Source organism: Vipera berus (genome assembly GCF_964194415.1).
Source record: "Vipera berus genome assembly, chromosome: 2".
In the NCBI taxonomy this organism is placed as follows: domain Eukaryota; kingdom Metazoa; phylum Chordata; class Lepidosauria; order Squamata; family Viperidae; genus Vipera; species Vipera berus.
In genome coordinates, this window is record NC_138203.1 from 177763445 (window position 1) to 177779170 (window position 15726).

Sequence of the window (15726 nt, forward strand, 5' to 3'; positions counted from 1 at the left end):
TATAAATGAAAGTAAATACAGTGAATATGAGCATTTAAAACAAGTTACCATATTTAAAGTGACCAAGCTCACACATAATAAGCCACTGTAATGATACGTGGGAAAAGCCCTGGGGACAGGAGGGAGAGCCGCAGACAGAACAACTGGCACGTAAAAGATTTGTCAGCCCACAGAAAGGGGATGGCGTGGGAAATGCTTTAGAAGGGCCCTTCCTATTTTTAAGGGAAATAAAAAGGAGGGGGAAGAAATACTTTCATTCTTGCAAGATTCTGTTAATGTAACTTTACAATAAAGAAAGAATTTGTACTCCTGAGTGTGCTTCTTGTCTGGACAATGTTGTTGGGTTGACAGCCAGAAATCTTGCATTATCAAGCCCCAAGATAGTCAAATAATAGTTTTTATATCAGCCTTATCACCCTTGTCTTCATTCAAGCAATTAAACAATCCAGCTGAAAATAGCTAGGACCAACCTTTGAACCCAGAATTATGATTACCATGACAAAACACCAGGAACTTTATCCAGTTTAAAACTAAGGATTTAAGGTTAGCTAACAAAACCTAACATTTGGCAAAATGATTCATAATACCAAGTTTGGATGTCACAGAAAGTTATTTTTTTTATTCATTCATATGAAAGGAGGGAGCAAACACATTATATGAGTCAGTAAACAGTTCACAGCTTCTCCACGCTGCAGTTTATTAAGCTAGAGTTTGTAGTTTATTGCTATGGATGAATGTAATCAATACAGTTCATCAAATTAGAAACGCTTAAAACTCTGTAAAATATTGCATTTGGCCTTCTGAGGTCTGTAGCAATCCAGGGAGTAAACAACAATAAAGGGTAAAATTAGAATGCCAAGGTGTAAAATACTCATCCTGAGCTCTTATGAGAGAGAGCAAAGAATGTGGGTCTCTTCAGCCTTCTCGAACATACTAATGTGATATTTATTAACTTTTAGAACTGTGCAAAGATCTGAACTCAAAAGTGAAAATGTAATTGTGAGCATATGTGCCCTGTTCACCTCCCTGAGTCCTTCGGGAGAAGGGCGGTATACAAATATAATAAAATAAATAAAATAAATAAAAATAAATAAATATATAATCATGAAATAACACCTGTCAGGCACAACTTAAGGGAATTGTGTCTTCTCTTGGGCTCACATAACCCTAACCTTAACCCTAACCTTAACCCTAACCCTGTAGATCACGGCTGTCAAACTCCATCAGGTCATGTGATGTATTGAGACATATTACATTTTTTGCCTTTACAGAGCCGGGGTGGGTGTGGCCTGTGCGTGACGCATCCGGCCCACAGGCCGCCAGTTTGACACCCCTGCTCTAGATCAGAGGTCCCCAACCTTTTGGGCACCAGGGACCGGTTCTGTGGAGAAAGATTTTTTCCGCATCCCACGGATGGGGCTGTGGACCGGTTGCTGGCTTGCCACAGACCAGTACTGGTCCATGAACCAGGGGTTGGGAACCCCTGCTCTAGATGATACCAAGAAAAGATACATTTAGTTTAATATGCACCCATGCATGTTCCAAATCACCATTTCCCTTTAAAATCTAAATCTCTGCATGTTCCTGGTATTTATACAGTGGATTTCAATCAGTCTTCTAATTCAGCCAAGAATTTTAGGTGTCAAAATGCATAAAAAAATCAGATTGAGCTTATCCACAGACGGGCTCATCTACAGGTATATATAGTAATACTTTTAAAATGTACCCATGTTTCCTATACAAGTAATCCCTGATTTACAGCCAGTCGCTTATCAAATCAAAGGGTACAGAGAAGAGGTACAGAGAAGAAAGATGATTGGGGGACTGGAGGCTAAAACATATAGGGAACGGTTGCTGGAATTGGGTATGTGTAGTTTAACGACAGGGACGCGGTGGCTCAGTGGGTTAGGATGCTGAGCTTGTCGATCAGAAGGTCGGCAGTTTGGCAGGTCGAATCCCGAGTGCCGCGTAGCAGAGTGAGCACCTGTTACTCGTCCCAGCTTCTGCCAACCTAGCAGTTCGAAAGCACGTAAATGCAAGTAGAAAAATAGGGACCACTACGGTGGGAAGGTAACAGCGTTCCGTGCGCCTTTGGCGTCTAGTCATGCCGGCCACATGACCACGGAGATGTCCTCAGACAAGCGCTGGCTCTTCGGCTTTGAAACGGAGATGAGCACCGGCCCCTAGAGTTGGAAACGACTAGCACGCATGTGCGGGGGAACCTTTACCTTTAGTTTAACGAAGAGAAGGGTGAGGGGGTGACATGATAGCAGTGTTCCAATATCTCAGGGGCTGCCACAAAGAAGAGGGAGTCAAGCTATTCTCCAAAGTGCCCGAAGGCAGGACAAGAAGCAACGGATGGAAACTAGTCAAGGAGAGAAGCAACCTAGAACTAAGGAGAAACTTCCTAACAGTTAGAACAATTAACCAGTGGAACAACCTGCCTCCAGAAGTGGTGAATGCTCCAACACTGGAAGTTTTTAAGAGGAGACTGGACAGCCATTTGCCTGAAATGGTATAGGGTTTCCTGCCTGAGCAGGGGGTTGGACTAGAGGACCTCCAAGGTCCCTTCCAACTTCTTCTTCTTCCTATTATTATTATTATTATTATTATTATTAATTATTATTATTATTATTATTATCTTTTGAAATTACAGTAGATACCAAAAAAGCTACTTATGACCTGATACATAGTTCTGACAATGTCCTCCCTCTGGTCACATGACCGCTTTGGGGGCACTCAGCAACCACCCCCCATTTACTAACAGTTGCAGTGTCCCGCAGTCACGTGACCACAATTTATGACATTTTTTCCAGAAACTGATATTTTACTCTGATTTTCGGGCAAAAGACACTCCATAACAAACAATGAGTCCGCTTAACAAATGCTTAACAACCTCCACTAAAAGGTCATATAGTCAGCCACGGTCACAAACACCAACTTAATGATTGTCACCATTTACAATCAAAATTACGAGCTCCATAATGGTCATACGTCAAAGACTACCCTTAAATACATGCATACAACCCACTCTGCAGATAAGCAAACCTTTGAATTTTTAACCAAAATACCACCCAAAAAAAATGCAGGTCAGCCTATCTGTGGATCGCACATTTTTCATGATATTTGGTTAAAGATTTATGGGTCTGCTTATCCACAAACAGGTTTATTTGCAAGTATATATAGTATATTATTTCTATAATAATGAAAATGAAGAGATGAAATACACTATGGAGCATTTACAGAAAGTTATTGTAAGAATATCATTTATGCTATACAGCCTGTACCTTGAGTTATGACCGCAGTGGAGCCTAGAGTTTCAATTGTAAGTCCTTGCAATCGAGGCACCACCTGGCTGGACTCAATTTTATGACCATGTTTATGATGGTTGTAAAGCAAGCTACCACAAGTATTAAATGAATTGCATGGTTGTTAAAGCATGTGGTCATTAAACAAGCCCAGCATTTCCAATGAGTGTTTTTTGGCTGGAAAACTGCAAAAATGTCACAAATCACAGTCACCTGACCACGGGACACTGCAACCATTCATAAATGTGAGCCAGTTGCCAAGTCACCAAAATGCAATCACACAACCATTGTTGTGTATGTGTGCAGCAATCATAATTTGGAAGGTGGGTGGTTGTTGTTGTTAGTTGCGAAGTCATGTCCGACCCATTGCGACCCTATGGACAACGTTCCTCCAGGCTTTCCTGTCCTCTACCATCTTCTGGAGTCCATTTAAGCTCACGCCTACTGCTTCAGTGACTCAGGTGGGTGGTAAGCAGCTTTTTTGATTTTTTAACTTTGAACACTCGTTAAGTGTTTATGCAGCTAGGGAGAGGACACGAGGCTGGCTCCAGGCGGTTATATCTGCTTCTTTGAGTGAGGGTTATTTCCCCACCGTCTTGAAGGAGGCGGTGGTGAGACCTCTCCTCAAGAAGCCTGCCTTGGACCCAGCTGTTTTGAACAACTTTCGTCCAGTCTCCAACCTTCGCTTTCTTGCGAAGGTTGTCGAGAGTGTGGTGGCGCATCAGCTCCCTCTGGTCCTGGATGAAGCGGATTATCTGGACCCCTACCAATCGGGTTTCAGGCCCGGGTACAGCACGGAGACGGCATTGGTCGCTCTGGTGAATGATCTCTGGAGGGCTCGGGATAGGGGATATTCCTCTGTCCTAGTCCTATTAGACCTCTCGGCGGCTTTCGATACCATCGACCATGGTATCCTGCTGCGGCGTCTCAGGGGATTGGGAGTGGGAGGCACAGTTCTTCAGTGGTTCTCCTCCTATCTCCTGGGACGCTCGCAGTCGGTGTTGGCAGGGGGGCAGAGATCGGCCCCTAGGTCTCTCGTTTGTGGAGTTCCTCAGGGGTCGGTTCTCTCGCCTCTCCTGTTCAACATCTACATGAAACCGCTGGGTGAGATCATTCGTGGTTTTGGAGTTGGGTATCATCAATATGCTGATGATACCCAACTTTTCTTTTCGACCCCAAACCACCCCAGTGATGCCCTCGCTGTGATGTCCCGTTGCCTGGAGGCGGTTCGGGTCTGGATGGGGAGGAACAGACTTCAACTCAACCCTGACAAGACTGAGTGGCTGTACATTCTGGCATCCCGGGACATTCAAAATGTTCCATCTCTTTCTATGGGGGGTGAGCTCTTACCCCCCGTGGATAGGGCTCGCAACTTGGGAGTCCTCCTAGATTCACGGCTTACCTTGGAAGATCATATAGTGGCCGTGACTAGGGGGGCTTTCGCCCAGGTTCGCCTGGTGCGCCAGTTGCGGCCCTATCTGAACCGGGATGCCCTGTGTACGGTCACTCATGCGCTCGTGACCTCTCGCCTTGACTACTGTAATGCTCTCTACATGGGGCTTCCCTTGAAGACCACTCGGAGGCTCCAACTGGTACAGAATGCGGCCGCGAGAGTTGTCTTGGGAGTTTCCCGGTACTCCCATGTTACACCTTTGCTCCGTGAGCTGCATTGGTTACCAGTTGTCTTTCGGGTGAGGTTCAAGGTTTTGGTTACGATCTTTAAGTCCCTACATGGCATGGGTCCGGGATACCTCAGGGACCACCTGCTGCCGGCATCAACTCCCCTCCGCCCTGTGCGTTCCCACAGAGAGGGCCTCCTCAGGGTGCCGCCAGTCAAGGAATGCCGACTGGTGGCCCCCAGGGGGAGGGCCTTCTCTGTGGGCGCTCCGGCATTATGGAACCAACTGCCGGTAGAGCTCCGGACGGCATCAGACCTCCGAACTTTCCGTCGTGGCCTGAAGACCCACCTATTTGAAATGGCTGGTCTGGCCTGACGGGGGATTATGGGTTTTAATTTGTTGTTTTAGATTTGTATTACTGTTTTAATTGGGCATGGGTTTAATCTTTTTTTAATTTTTGTATTGTCTTTTTTATATATGCCCTGTGAACCGCCCTGAGTCCCTACCAAGGAGAAGGGCGGTATACAAATTAAATAAAACTTAAACTTAAACTTAAACTTAAGTAACTGGTCATAAGTGGAGGACTACCCGTAACTAACATTCATATGTGACATATTCTAGGATGAGATTTTTTAAATTGTTTTTTTAAAGAGAGAACACTACTTTAAACTCATAACCATAAACAAATATTTTAAAAAATATAACATAACATAACATAACATAACATAACATAACATAACATAACATAACATAACATTATAATATAATAATATAATAATATAATATAATATAATAATAATATAATATAATAATAATATAATATAATATAATATAATATAATATAATATAATATAATATAATATAATATAATATAATATAATATAATATAATATAATATAATATAATATAATATAATAATATAATATAATAAATATAATAATATAATAAAAATATAATAATATAATATAAAAAAGATATAAAAAAGATATTGCTTGGAATCATGTTACAGAGAAGAATGTTTTAAATACAAAAATTTAAAGTCACTGTGAAAAGTATTGATAGCTTGGCCCTAAATTCCCAGGCACATTCCATTAGTGGGAGAGAGTCTGCAAATTCTTTTCTCCTCCACGTAATTCTCAAGCCAACCAGACAAATAGCCTTGATTACCAGGCAGAGCATTTACTCCATAAATCACCCTTAAAGAAGATGATTTAAACAGAAATAATAGTGCTTTACAATAACATCAGCCATTTACATAATGAACTTCACATGCATCCCCTCAGGAATAGTTATGATAACCCTGCAGGGTAGTCCATTAGTATCGTCATCTCTCCAATGATGATAATGATCGTCATCATCTCCACAATGCAGGCCAGGCTACCATTTGCATTCCAGAGGGAGGGCTATGTTAATCTCTTGAAGCATAGAAATAAAAGAACAACAATTCTGTAGTACCTTAAAAAAGGCATTTATATTTTTGCATAAAGTTAGGCCAGAAAAAGCTATGTGCTAAAAACAAAAAAACAAAAAACCACCTATTAGCATTTCAGGTGTCATAAAATTATTTTATTACAACTCCCAATCCACTTCTGGAAGTTACAATGTAAAACAAATTGTCCAGCAAGAAATGCGATTCAACGATCCTTTGCCCTTTGACCAATTCAAGCAAATATACAGACAGGTGTAGAAGTCTAGTGTTTGAACAATTTAAAAAAAAAAACAAAAACAAAACACCAACAAGTGTTAAATTCACACCCAAGTATGGCTCACTGGAGCGTTTTACTATTTCAGTCTCTGTGCTTATGACCTGCCTGCTGTATGTGAGACACAGAGAGTTCACTCTGTAGCATCCTTTTTTTTTAATTACTATTTTTGCCAGCAGCAAAACATCTGCCACATCATTCCAGAAAGCTGCCTGACAGTGTAATTAGTGACAGATTAGTAGCTGTACTCGATGGGGATTCATTTACATAGTGAAAGAAAGAAGCAGAGAATGAGAGAAGACAGGTCATTCATTGCCTGCAGGATCAAACCATATAACCCCAGTGTTTCTCAACCATGGTGACTTTAAGATGTGTGGACTTCAGCTCTCAGGCTTCCCCAGCCAGCCATGCTGACAAAAAAAACAACAACAGTGGAATGACTTTTAAGAGCCCGGTTGTAATTCAGAGCTATGCAGAGGACAAAAATGATGTGGAAGAATTCTGGACCTTGTGCAAGTATTATTCATTAGAAGTAACACCATTCCCCCCCCCTAAGTTTCTGAAGATCATGAAAAAAAGAAAAGACGCTTCTGCTTTAAGGAATCCACTCAATAAAGTTATACCAATTCTTAAAGCGGAATGTGGCTTTAAAAAAAGCTGTGTTGTTCTAATGAATAAGGTAAAGGTAAAGGTTCCCCCGCACATGCGTGCTAGTCGTTTCCGACTCTAGGGGCCGGTGCTCATCTCCGTTTCAAAGCCGAAGAGCCAGCGCTTGTCCGAGGACGTCTCCGTGGTCATGTGGCCGGCATGACTAGACGCCAAAGGCACACGGAACGCTGTTACCTTCCCACCGTAGTGGTCCCTATTTTTCTACTTGCATTTTTACGTGCTTTCGAACTGCTAGGTTGGCAGAAGCTGGGACGAGTAACAGGCGCTCACTCTGTTACGCGGCACTCAGGATTCGACCCGCCAAACTGCCGACCTTCTGATCGACAAGCTCAGCGTCCTAATAGCAGGGAGGTATTGTGTTTGCGGGAAGGTAAAACAGTTTAGTTTGAATCATTGTGAAGCAAACGGATATTCCTTGAGCAATAATAAGCCATTTTTCATCCTCCTTTCGAACTCATACTAAGCCTTAAACTGCCTTTCCTAATCTAACACCCTGCAGATGTGTTGGGAGACCGCAAGTTCCACAATTCCTTGTTAAGCAAATCTACCCAAAGAGTTAATCATTGAATCCTCAGTACTTTTCAGATACATCATCTGCTTGATTGCTACAAGCACTCTATCAGTTAATTAATATTTTGCCTTTTAATTGATTATATACAAAATGAAATGTAGAAACATGATGTAATACTATTATCTAACTCTACCACATACAGTTAAAAGGAAAAGCTGTTCCTGGTTCTAGCAAGTTAAGCAAGTTAAGATGTGGTTTCCCCCCCCCCTTTAATTGAAAGCTGTCAAAGGACAGTCATATCCGGGATATAACTGGGCTGTAAGTGCAACAGGAAACAAATCAGGCAGCAGTTTGGGCACTTACATATGGGTTTGGGGAAACATATTACACGTTTCATAAGCTGCTCATTACCAGTTTGTTTCTGGGTTATTTCAAGATGATGATAACTTTATTGTCACTTTGAATGTACACCAATCGGCATACATCAAAATGAAATTTCGTTGCATACAGCTCTCAAAGGGTCACCACCTCCGATATATACTCCTTGTTCGTGGCCCGCTCAAATTTCACATTGTCCATTTTAGTCTCTAGGGAGTGAACAATGGCAAACAGGACAGATGGAAATGGGGCTCCATGTGGATTAGCCCTCAAATTCGCTTGTATTCTGACAACCTCGCCTTCTTTCCTTTTTCTGATCCTGACTCTTCCACCCTTTCCTTAAAGAGGCCTCGCTTCTTTTCGCCCCTGGAGCACGCTGCTGCCGCCGCCACCAACTCCTCCAAAAGCCTCTCTCTCTTCCTCTGGGCCTGCCGACAGCCTCATCCAGTTCCTTCGCCCCATAAGCTCCAGGTCCTCTCCTCCTCTGCCTCCTCTGGAAACAGCCCTGATTTGCAATAGAATCCATCACTGGGCCAGCAGTCAGATCTTGCTGCTGGTAGAACAAATTCAAACAGCGCCAACAACTTTTAACGGTCTCACCAACAGTTCCAAAACAACTAGAAACTCGCCAGGCCAGCAAAGATTGTCAGTCGTATGTCATATGTTACCTTAGTTCCACCATGTTGCTCAAACTCATTAAAATCTTCCTGATCATGTGGCCTATAGCCCTTACTATCCCTCCCAAAACTATTCACCTTCAAGAGCCAATGCAGCCGCAGCCATTCCAGGCGCCGCCATCTTAGATGCTGATGGAGAGAGAGAGAGAGAGAGAGACAGAGAGAGAGAGAGAGATGGGGAGTTGTTTTTATAAACAACTCAAGGTGGTGCCCTTCATGACAAGGGACTGGGTTATTTGAGGGGTCACCTGTCCCCAATTGCATCTATCACACAGATCCAATAGGGAGCACTTGTTATGTCATCTAGGGAGTTCTGTCATCTAGGGAGCTACATTTGGCAGCTCCTGGCTGGGTGGGCCTTTTCTGCTATGGTACCTGTGTGGTGGAATCTTCTCCCCTGAGGTGAGGTTGGCCCATCTCGTCTGAGCTTCCAAAAGACCCTCAAGACCCGATTGCAACCTGGTGACCCTGGGGAATGGGTGAACTAGTGAGGGGGCTTCATTATTATTAACACCTCCTCATGTGCTGTGTCTTTTTGCTCCGTTTTTAATGTTTAATTAATAACAAAGACTAAAGTACACTAATGGTTTAGTAAGGGATGGCACGGTTTGGGGGGCTTTTGCTAGATACTGTCTCTTGGTATATCTCTGTAACATGAATTATTACAGAATTATCAAGTTTTTTAAATCATTTCTACTAACCTAATGGTCCACATAAATACACACATTTGTCCTCATTTGATTCCACTAATCAGTTGCTAATATTTGCATTTCATGATAACAAAAGACAATTCTGACAGATCTCACCAATCCCATCCTTCAGGTAGGGTAGGGTAGGGTAGGGTAGGGTAGGGTAGGGTAGGGTAGGGTAGGGTAGGGTAGGGTAGGGTAGGAAAGGAAAGGAAAGGAAAGGAAAGGAAAGGAAAGGAAAGGAAAGGAAAGGAAAGGAAAGGAAAGGAAAGGAAAGGAAAGGAAAGGAAAGGAAAGGAAAGGAAAGGAAAGGAAAGGAAAGGAAAAAATGTTTTGATCTCAAACCATCAAAACACTGATTCAGTCTGAAGGCAGATATCCCATCTTAGTCAGCTGGTGCTTTCTTACCTCAGACCTGTTGTCAAGGCACTGAGTTGCTAATACATTAGATATCAAATATTTCCACTATAATTTTTGTCATTGTGGTATTATATTATAAGCTCAAGGAGCCTTAGCCCTTTATTTTGTTCCCATATACCAGGGGTCGGCAACCTAAAAAAGGAAAAGAGCCACTGGGAACCGGTTCCATCACAAATTAAAAAAAGTGGGAGCCGCGTGCGTGTGTCCATGCACGCGCATGCGCAAAAAAAACGTTTTGCGCATGCGCAAAACGGTTTTTTGCGCATGCGCGGACGCACGCGGTTGCCATTTTTTTAAAGTGAGATGGAACCGGTTCCCAGTTGCCCGACGGCGACGGCCCGTCTGCAAAGCTGCCGCTTTCGGCAGCTTTGCAGACGGGCCGCGGCAGCTTCCTCAAAGAGCGGCACCGCTGCCCGTTCGCGCGGAGGTACGCGCGCACCTCTCCAAAAGTTTGGGGAGGTGCGCATGCACCTCCGCCCATTCGGGGAGGTGCGCGCGCACCTCTCGGAATGGGCAGGGGCGCCGCTCTTCGAGAAAGCTGCCGCGGCCCGTCTGCAAAGCTGCCGAAAGCTTCGGGGGGGTGCGCGCGCACCTCTCCAAACGGGCGGTGCCACTCTCCATTTGGAGAGGTGCGCGCGCACCACTGCCCGTTCGAAGAGGTGCGCGCGCACTGGGCGGCTGGGAGCCGCAGGAGATTGGTCAAAGAGCCGCATGCGGCTCCGGAGCCGCGGGTTGCTGACCCGTGCCATATACCAACCTCTGAAATAGTATACTGTAGTTGGTGCTGAGACAGAATGACTTACTCCTGTAAGTTTCCATGGCTGGAGACAGACCTCAGTTTCAAGTCCAAGTACAATAACTCAATCAGAGAGTGGAACAATAATAGCATTTGGAAATGTGGAATTTATGCCTCAGAGCAAGGCTCTCTGAGATTTTAAGGTACTGTGGCAATACTTAGCATGCTGCATCGCAAAGGTTTTGGATGACAGCATCTATAATCTGTTAACAATGCTCCATAGAGACCGCAGTTGAATCAAATACCTGGAGAGTACTAGGATGTCTGTCCCTGTTCTAAGTAATTAATTGGCAATAATAACCAAGATTCCATTTTTAGGTCATCAATGCTTTGGTTACACAGCAGAAAATATTATTCCTATTGGAGAACTTTTTCCGTGGAAATAAAATCTACTACAATGAAGGGAATGGGTTGATATTGGAAGTCCACCTTGGTTATAAATGTCATGTTGTCATACTCCACTGATTGACAAAGAGTTCAGCAAATTTCATTCACATTTTTATAATTCTGGGTCTATTTTGACTGAAATAATATATTAGTAATAGGTTTACTGAGCTTTCAGGGTAAAACAATAAGTTTATTTGCCAATCACTGACCTTTCCAGATGTCTTTAGTTTTTGATTAAAAGAAACAGAACACAGGTCTTCATGCATGCGGTCCAACAACCACAGAAGGAACTCCAGGGCATCATGTTGTGCATTTCCACGAAACTGTGCACCATATTTAGAGACAACATTCTGCAATGAAAACAAGTGAAGAGACTTATTATTTTTATCTGGAATGATAAAGTTGCTCTAGTATTAAAAGACATTCTTGATCTCTTCCTTTCTCCCCCAAATTTATTTGGCTAAACTAATGATTACATGGACTATGCATGTGATTCATCAAGATCCATGTTCTGTGCCAAGAACAACCATAATGAAGATTGTAGGATTTTCTCCATGTCCATTTACTAAGAAGAAGAAAAAATCTTGTATGGAGAACAATCAGGAATTGAGGTCCAACTTGCCACAGTGTGATCAAAATTGTCAACCCAATGAAAATCAAATAATGTAGCAAATGTATATAGTTTGGAATGGCATTTTGTATTTAACATGGTTCAGTTTAAGGAATCAGCAATCAAGAAGGAAATCATCCTACAAAGGAAGCAACAGCAACCCTCTTCCATAAAACTGCAGTGAAATGTGCTCAGTTCTACCCATGTAATTAGCAACTTGACTCAAAGATTTTACCTTAAATCCAATTTAAATCCAGATTAAGTCCAGTTAGCCAAAGGCACTTAGTTTCAAACAGGAAAATTTGGAAGTGGCACCAGATCTCACTATGATTTTTATCAGTGATACCAGAGAAAATTGAGTGACAAAGAATCCTCAGGCCAGGTGGACCAATAATATCTCAGTGTTCAGATGTATGAATAGTTGTGAATCAAATAATTACAATGAAAATGCAATACAGAAAATGGGATAAATCAGTCTAGTATTACTTTCTCATCAGTTACATTTCCTAAAATATTTTCCTCCAGATATACAAGCCATAGGAAATAGACCAGACAGAAAACATGACCAGGTGAGCTAATTCTACTTTACTGTAAAGCTACATTACATTAATTCTACTTTATTGTAAAGCTAATTGTAAGTGTTGACAACAGAATATTCCAAGTTTGAAATTACATCTCTCCTCCTTTTCCTTCACAGCACAAAAATGCAGGGAGGGTCTTTTCTGAGTCTCTTGCCCCACCCACATTCCTGCTGGAGGATCATCTGCCTGGTAACTGCTTCCTTGATTGCATCTCTTAGGACTGTCTCCTAAGGTTATTCTAACAGAATATTGCATGATGGAAACAGGGTGACAAATACAATTCTTGTCAAAATAAGTTATTGTATTTAGCAATAGCACTTAGACTTATATACTGCTTCACAGGGCTTTACAGCCCTCTCTGGGCACTTTACAAAGTCAGCATATTGCCCCCAACAATCTGGGTCCTCATTTTACCAACCTCGGAAGGATGGAAGGCTGAGTCAACCTTGACCCAGTGAGACTCAAACTGCCAAACTGCAGGAAGTCGGCAGTTAGCAGAATTAGCCTGCAATACTGTATTCTAACCACTGCGCCACCACTAATGCATTTAATGTAATTTCTATCTTGAAATATTTTGAAAAAACAACAAACTGCAGCAGTGGGAGATGGGGACACATGCACTGGTCTTGCCACATTGAGTCTAGCCATCCTAGATTGATGGGAAAGATATGTGCAGAAACTATTGAAAGTTACAGCGATCAGGTAAATGACAGAAGAATCATTCACTTACTACATTTAAATCCCAAATTCTCGTCAAAGAACATCAATAGCATATATGGCTTGCCCCTCCCTTTATCTAGCCATATACTACTAAAATTCTCAAACTATGAAAACTCTCATTCCTGCAACCTTTAGCTCTGGTGAAACAGTGGATTATAAGGCAACAATTTTACAAGGTACCTCAAATGGGCTGATGCATCAAAAATCTAGGACCCATAGAATTTAAATTTTGCAAAATTTTATAAAACATTTTATGGCATAAACATTACCATAAAACAGTTTATGACATAACACAAAATGTTATAAAATATTTCCTGTGCTGGTGTTTGACTGTGCTATTTGTCAGGAACAAGGAATCAGAATGACACTGTGAACTGATCAGAGAAGTTTCTTTATTGTGACCTTTTTTTACAAGAATCTCACCAGACTGATTGCATTCTCTGAGGCAAGGGTCCCCAAAGCCTGGGCATGGTCCACTGCAGTTGAGCTGTGTGCGCATGTGTGTGCATGCCAGCCTAACATTTGCACAAGTTGAGCTGCTAGCATGCACATACACGCCAGTCCGCCACTCACACTACCTGGTTCCCCTCTCCACCCCCCAGCCAGGCCGCCAAGCCGCAAAGGTTGGGGACCACTGCTCGGGGGAACAACCAGACAAAGAGCCCAGGTCGCTTCCTCTCCTGCAGGGACACCAGGCTAGCCAGTCTCTTAACTCCATTCCCCACTCTAGCTGCAGATTCTACCACAGCTATACAGTTCAATACGGGCTATTTTCAAGGCAGATATATCTCTGAATGTATCCCAACTTTTCCAGTGAACTTTAAGGCACTGAGGAATCTGGTAAGGAAATATCTCCAAAAAGATGATCCAATGGGTCATGGGTTGTCCAGTCTTTACTACAGCCCTATGAGGATAAGATATCTGGGACTTGGAGGCTCCACATTTAGCTAGACCAGGGGTAGGCAACCTCGGCTCTTTTATGACTCATGGACTTCAACTCCCAGCTATGCTGACTCAGGAATTCTGGGAGTTGAAGTCCATGAGTCATAAAAGAGCCGAGGTTGCCTACCCCTGAGCTAGACTAAAGTTACCCAATTCAGATGAGACAGTGAGATCTAATCAAGCTCAATTCTTTATTTGCTTACATCTAATAGACAAAATCTTGCCAAGCTAAAACTATAAAGTTTTTAAACTACTGGATATATCTGAGAAATTCTAGGGTGTTGTTACCCTGAACCTCTTCCCTGCCCCTCCCCCATCCAGCTTGGGACTATGCAGTTTCTTGATACAAGGTCTCTTTTTGGGAATGCTCTAAGGTGGCCAAATCCTTTCCCTCGACTGCTACAGATGCACATTCCATTACATGAATGTAGATTTGAATCCAGATTCCAACTTGGCCCAACCTGATATCTAATTAATGTCTATGTTGCAATTTATATGCTTCTTTATTACAATATATCATCCTGGTATCACAGAAGACCAAACGTATGGTGTACAGTCCTATCATTGCAACTGCTATTTTGCACTCCTGTTGAAAAACGGAATCAATAACTTTTTTAAAAAAAAATCCAAAGGGATCCCAATCCTTAAATCATGAAATTTACATCAGGGGTGTCAAACTGCCGGCCCGCAGGCCGGATGCCTCACAGCAAAACCACGCCGACCCCATTGCAAGCAATAGAAAAAAAAGTTGCGATATGTCAAGACACGTCATGTGATCGTTTGACTCCCCTGCTTTACATCTTGAGTTCCACCAACATTTGGCAAAGAAGCAACATATTTTACTACTAGCACTATAAGCAGGGATGCTAAATTGATCCCTGGTGCGCTCAACAGGAGAAAACATGGGTTCTGCCTGCCACTGATTTGCCAAACAGTTGCCATGACAACTAACTCTACATTGTTAAGAAGCCAGAAGGAAGTCGCGCCCCCCCCCCCCGCCCCATGTCTGTCAGGGCCACTTTACTCTTTTCTCCCAAGCAGTTACGATGACTTGGTGCTCCCGTTTCAGTCCAATGTTCTTCAGCTCCCAAGTGAACAAACCTTCCCGAACCACAAAACTGAACAGCCACTTGCTGCTCTTTGGAAACAGAGGAGAAACCTGGAAAATCCAATTTTCTCTCCTAAAAGAGGAGGACTCTGTTCTGTTAGCTGTTTCAGTCAGCTAGACAGAAATATTTCTGAAGCACAAGGCATCTTCTTAAAGAGATGCAGGACAGATTTTCTCCTTTCTGGCAATGTATCTCCTCTGCCTTTAACAGCGGTGTGCATGGAGAAACTCCACCAAACAAATTCTTGTACTAGGAAAGGTGACAATTTCAGACCTTCAGCCTCTCATCTAATTATTCAAAGTCATAAAAGCCCTGCTAGGAAAAGAGAAAGAGAGAGAGAGAGAGAGAGAGAGAGAGAGAGAGAGAGAGAGAGAGAGAGAGAGAGAGAGAGAGAGAGAGAGAGAGAGAGAGAGAGAGAGAGAGAGAGATGCAATTTGAAAGCCCAGTCTTCCCTAATACAGATAGTCCTCGGCTTACAACAGTTCATTCAGTGACCGTTCAAAGTTACAACAGCACTGAAAAAAGTGACTTATGACCATTGTTCACACTTACACATCCTCATGGTCATGTGATCAAAATTCAGACACTTGGCAACTGATTCATATGT

At 42.7% G+C, this 15726-nt stretch overlaps 1 protein-coding gene across 1 annotated transcript in view; it reads right to left on the bottom strand.

The window, feature by feature from the left end:
* Nucleotides 1-15726, bottom strand: part of USP43 (ubiquitin specific peptidase 43) — a 128237-nt gene that overhangs the window by 86325 nt on the left and 26186 nt on the right. Inside the window, exon 2 of the mRNA XM_081319633.1 lies at nucleotides 11367-11507. Within this exon, the coding sequence (XP_081175759.1) occupies nucleotides 11367-11507 (141 nt within the window). The remainder of the gene's footprint in view (nucleotides 1-11366; nucleotides 11508-15726) is intronic.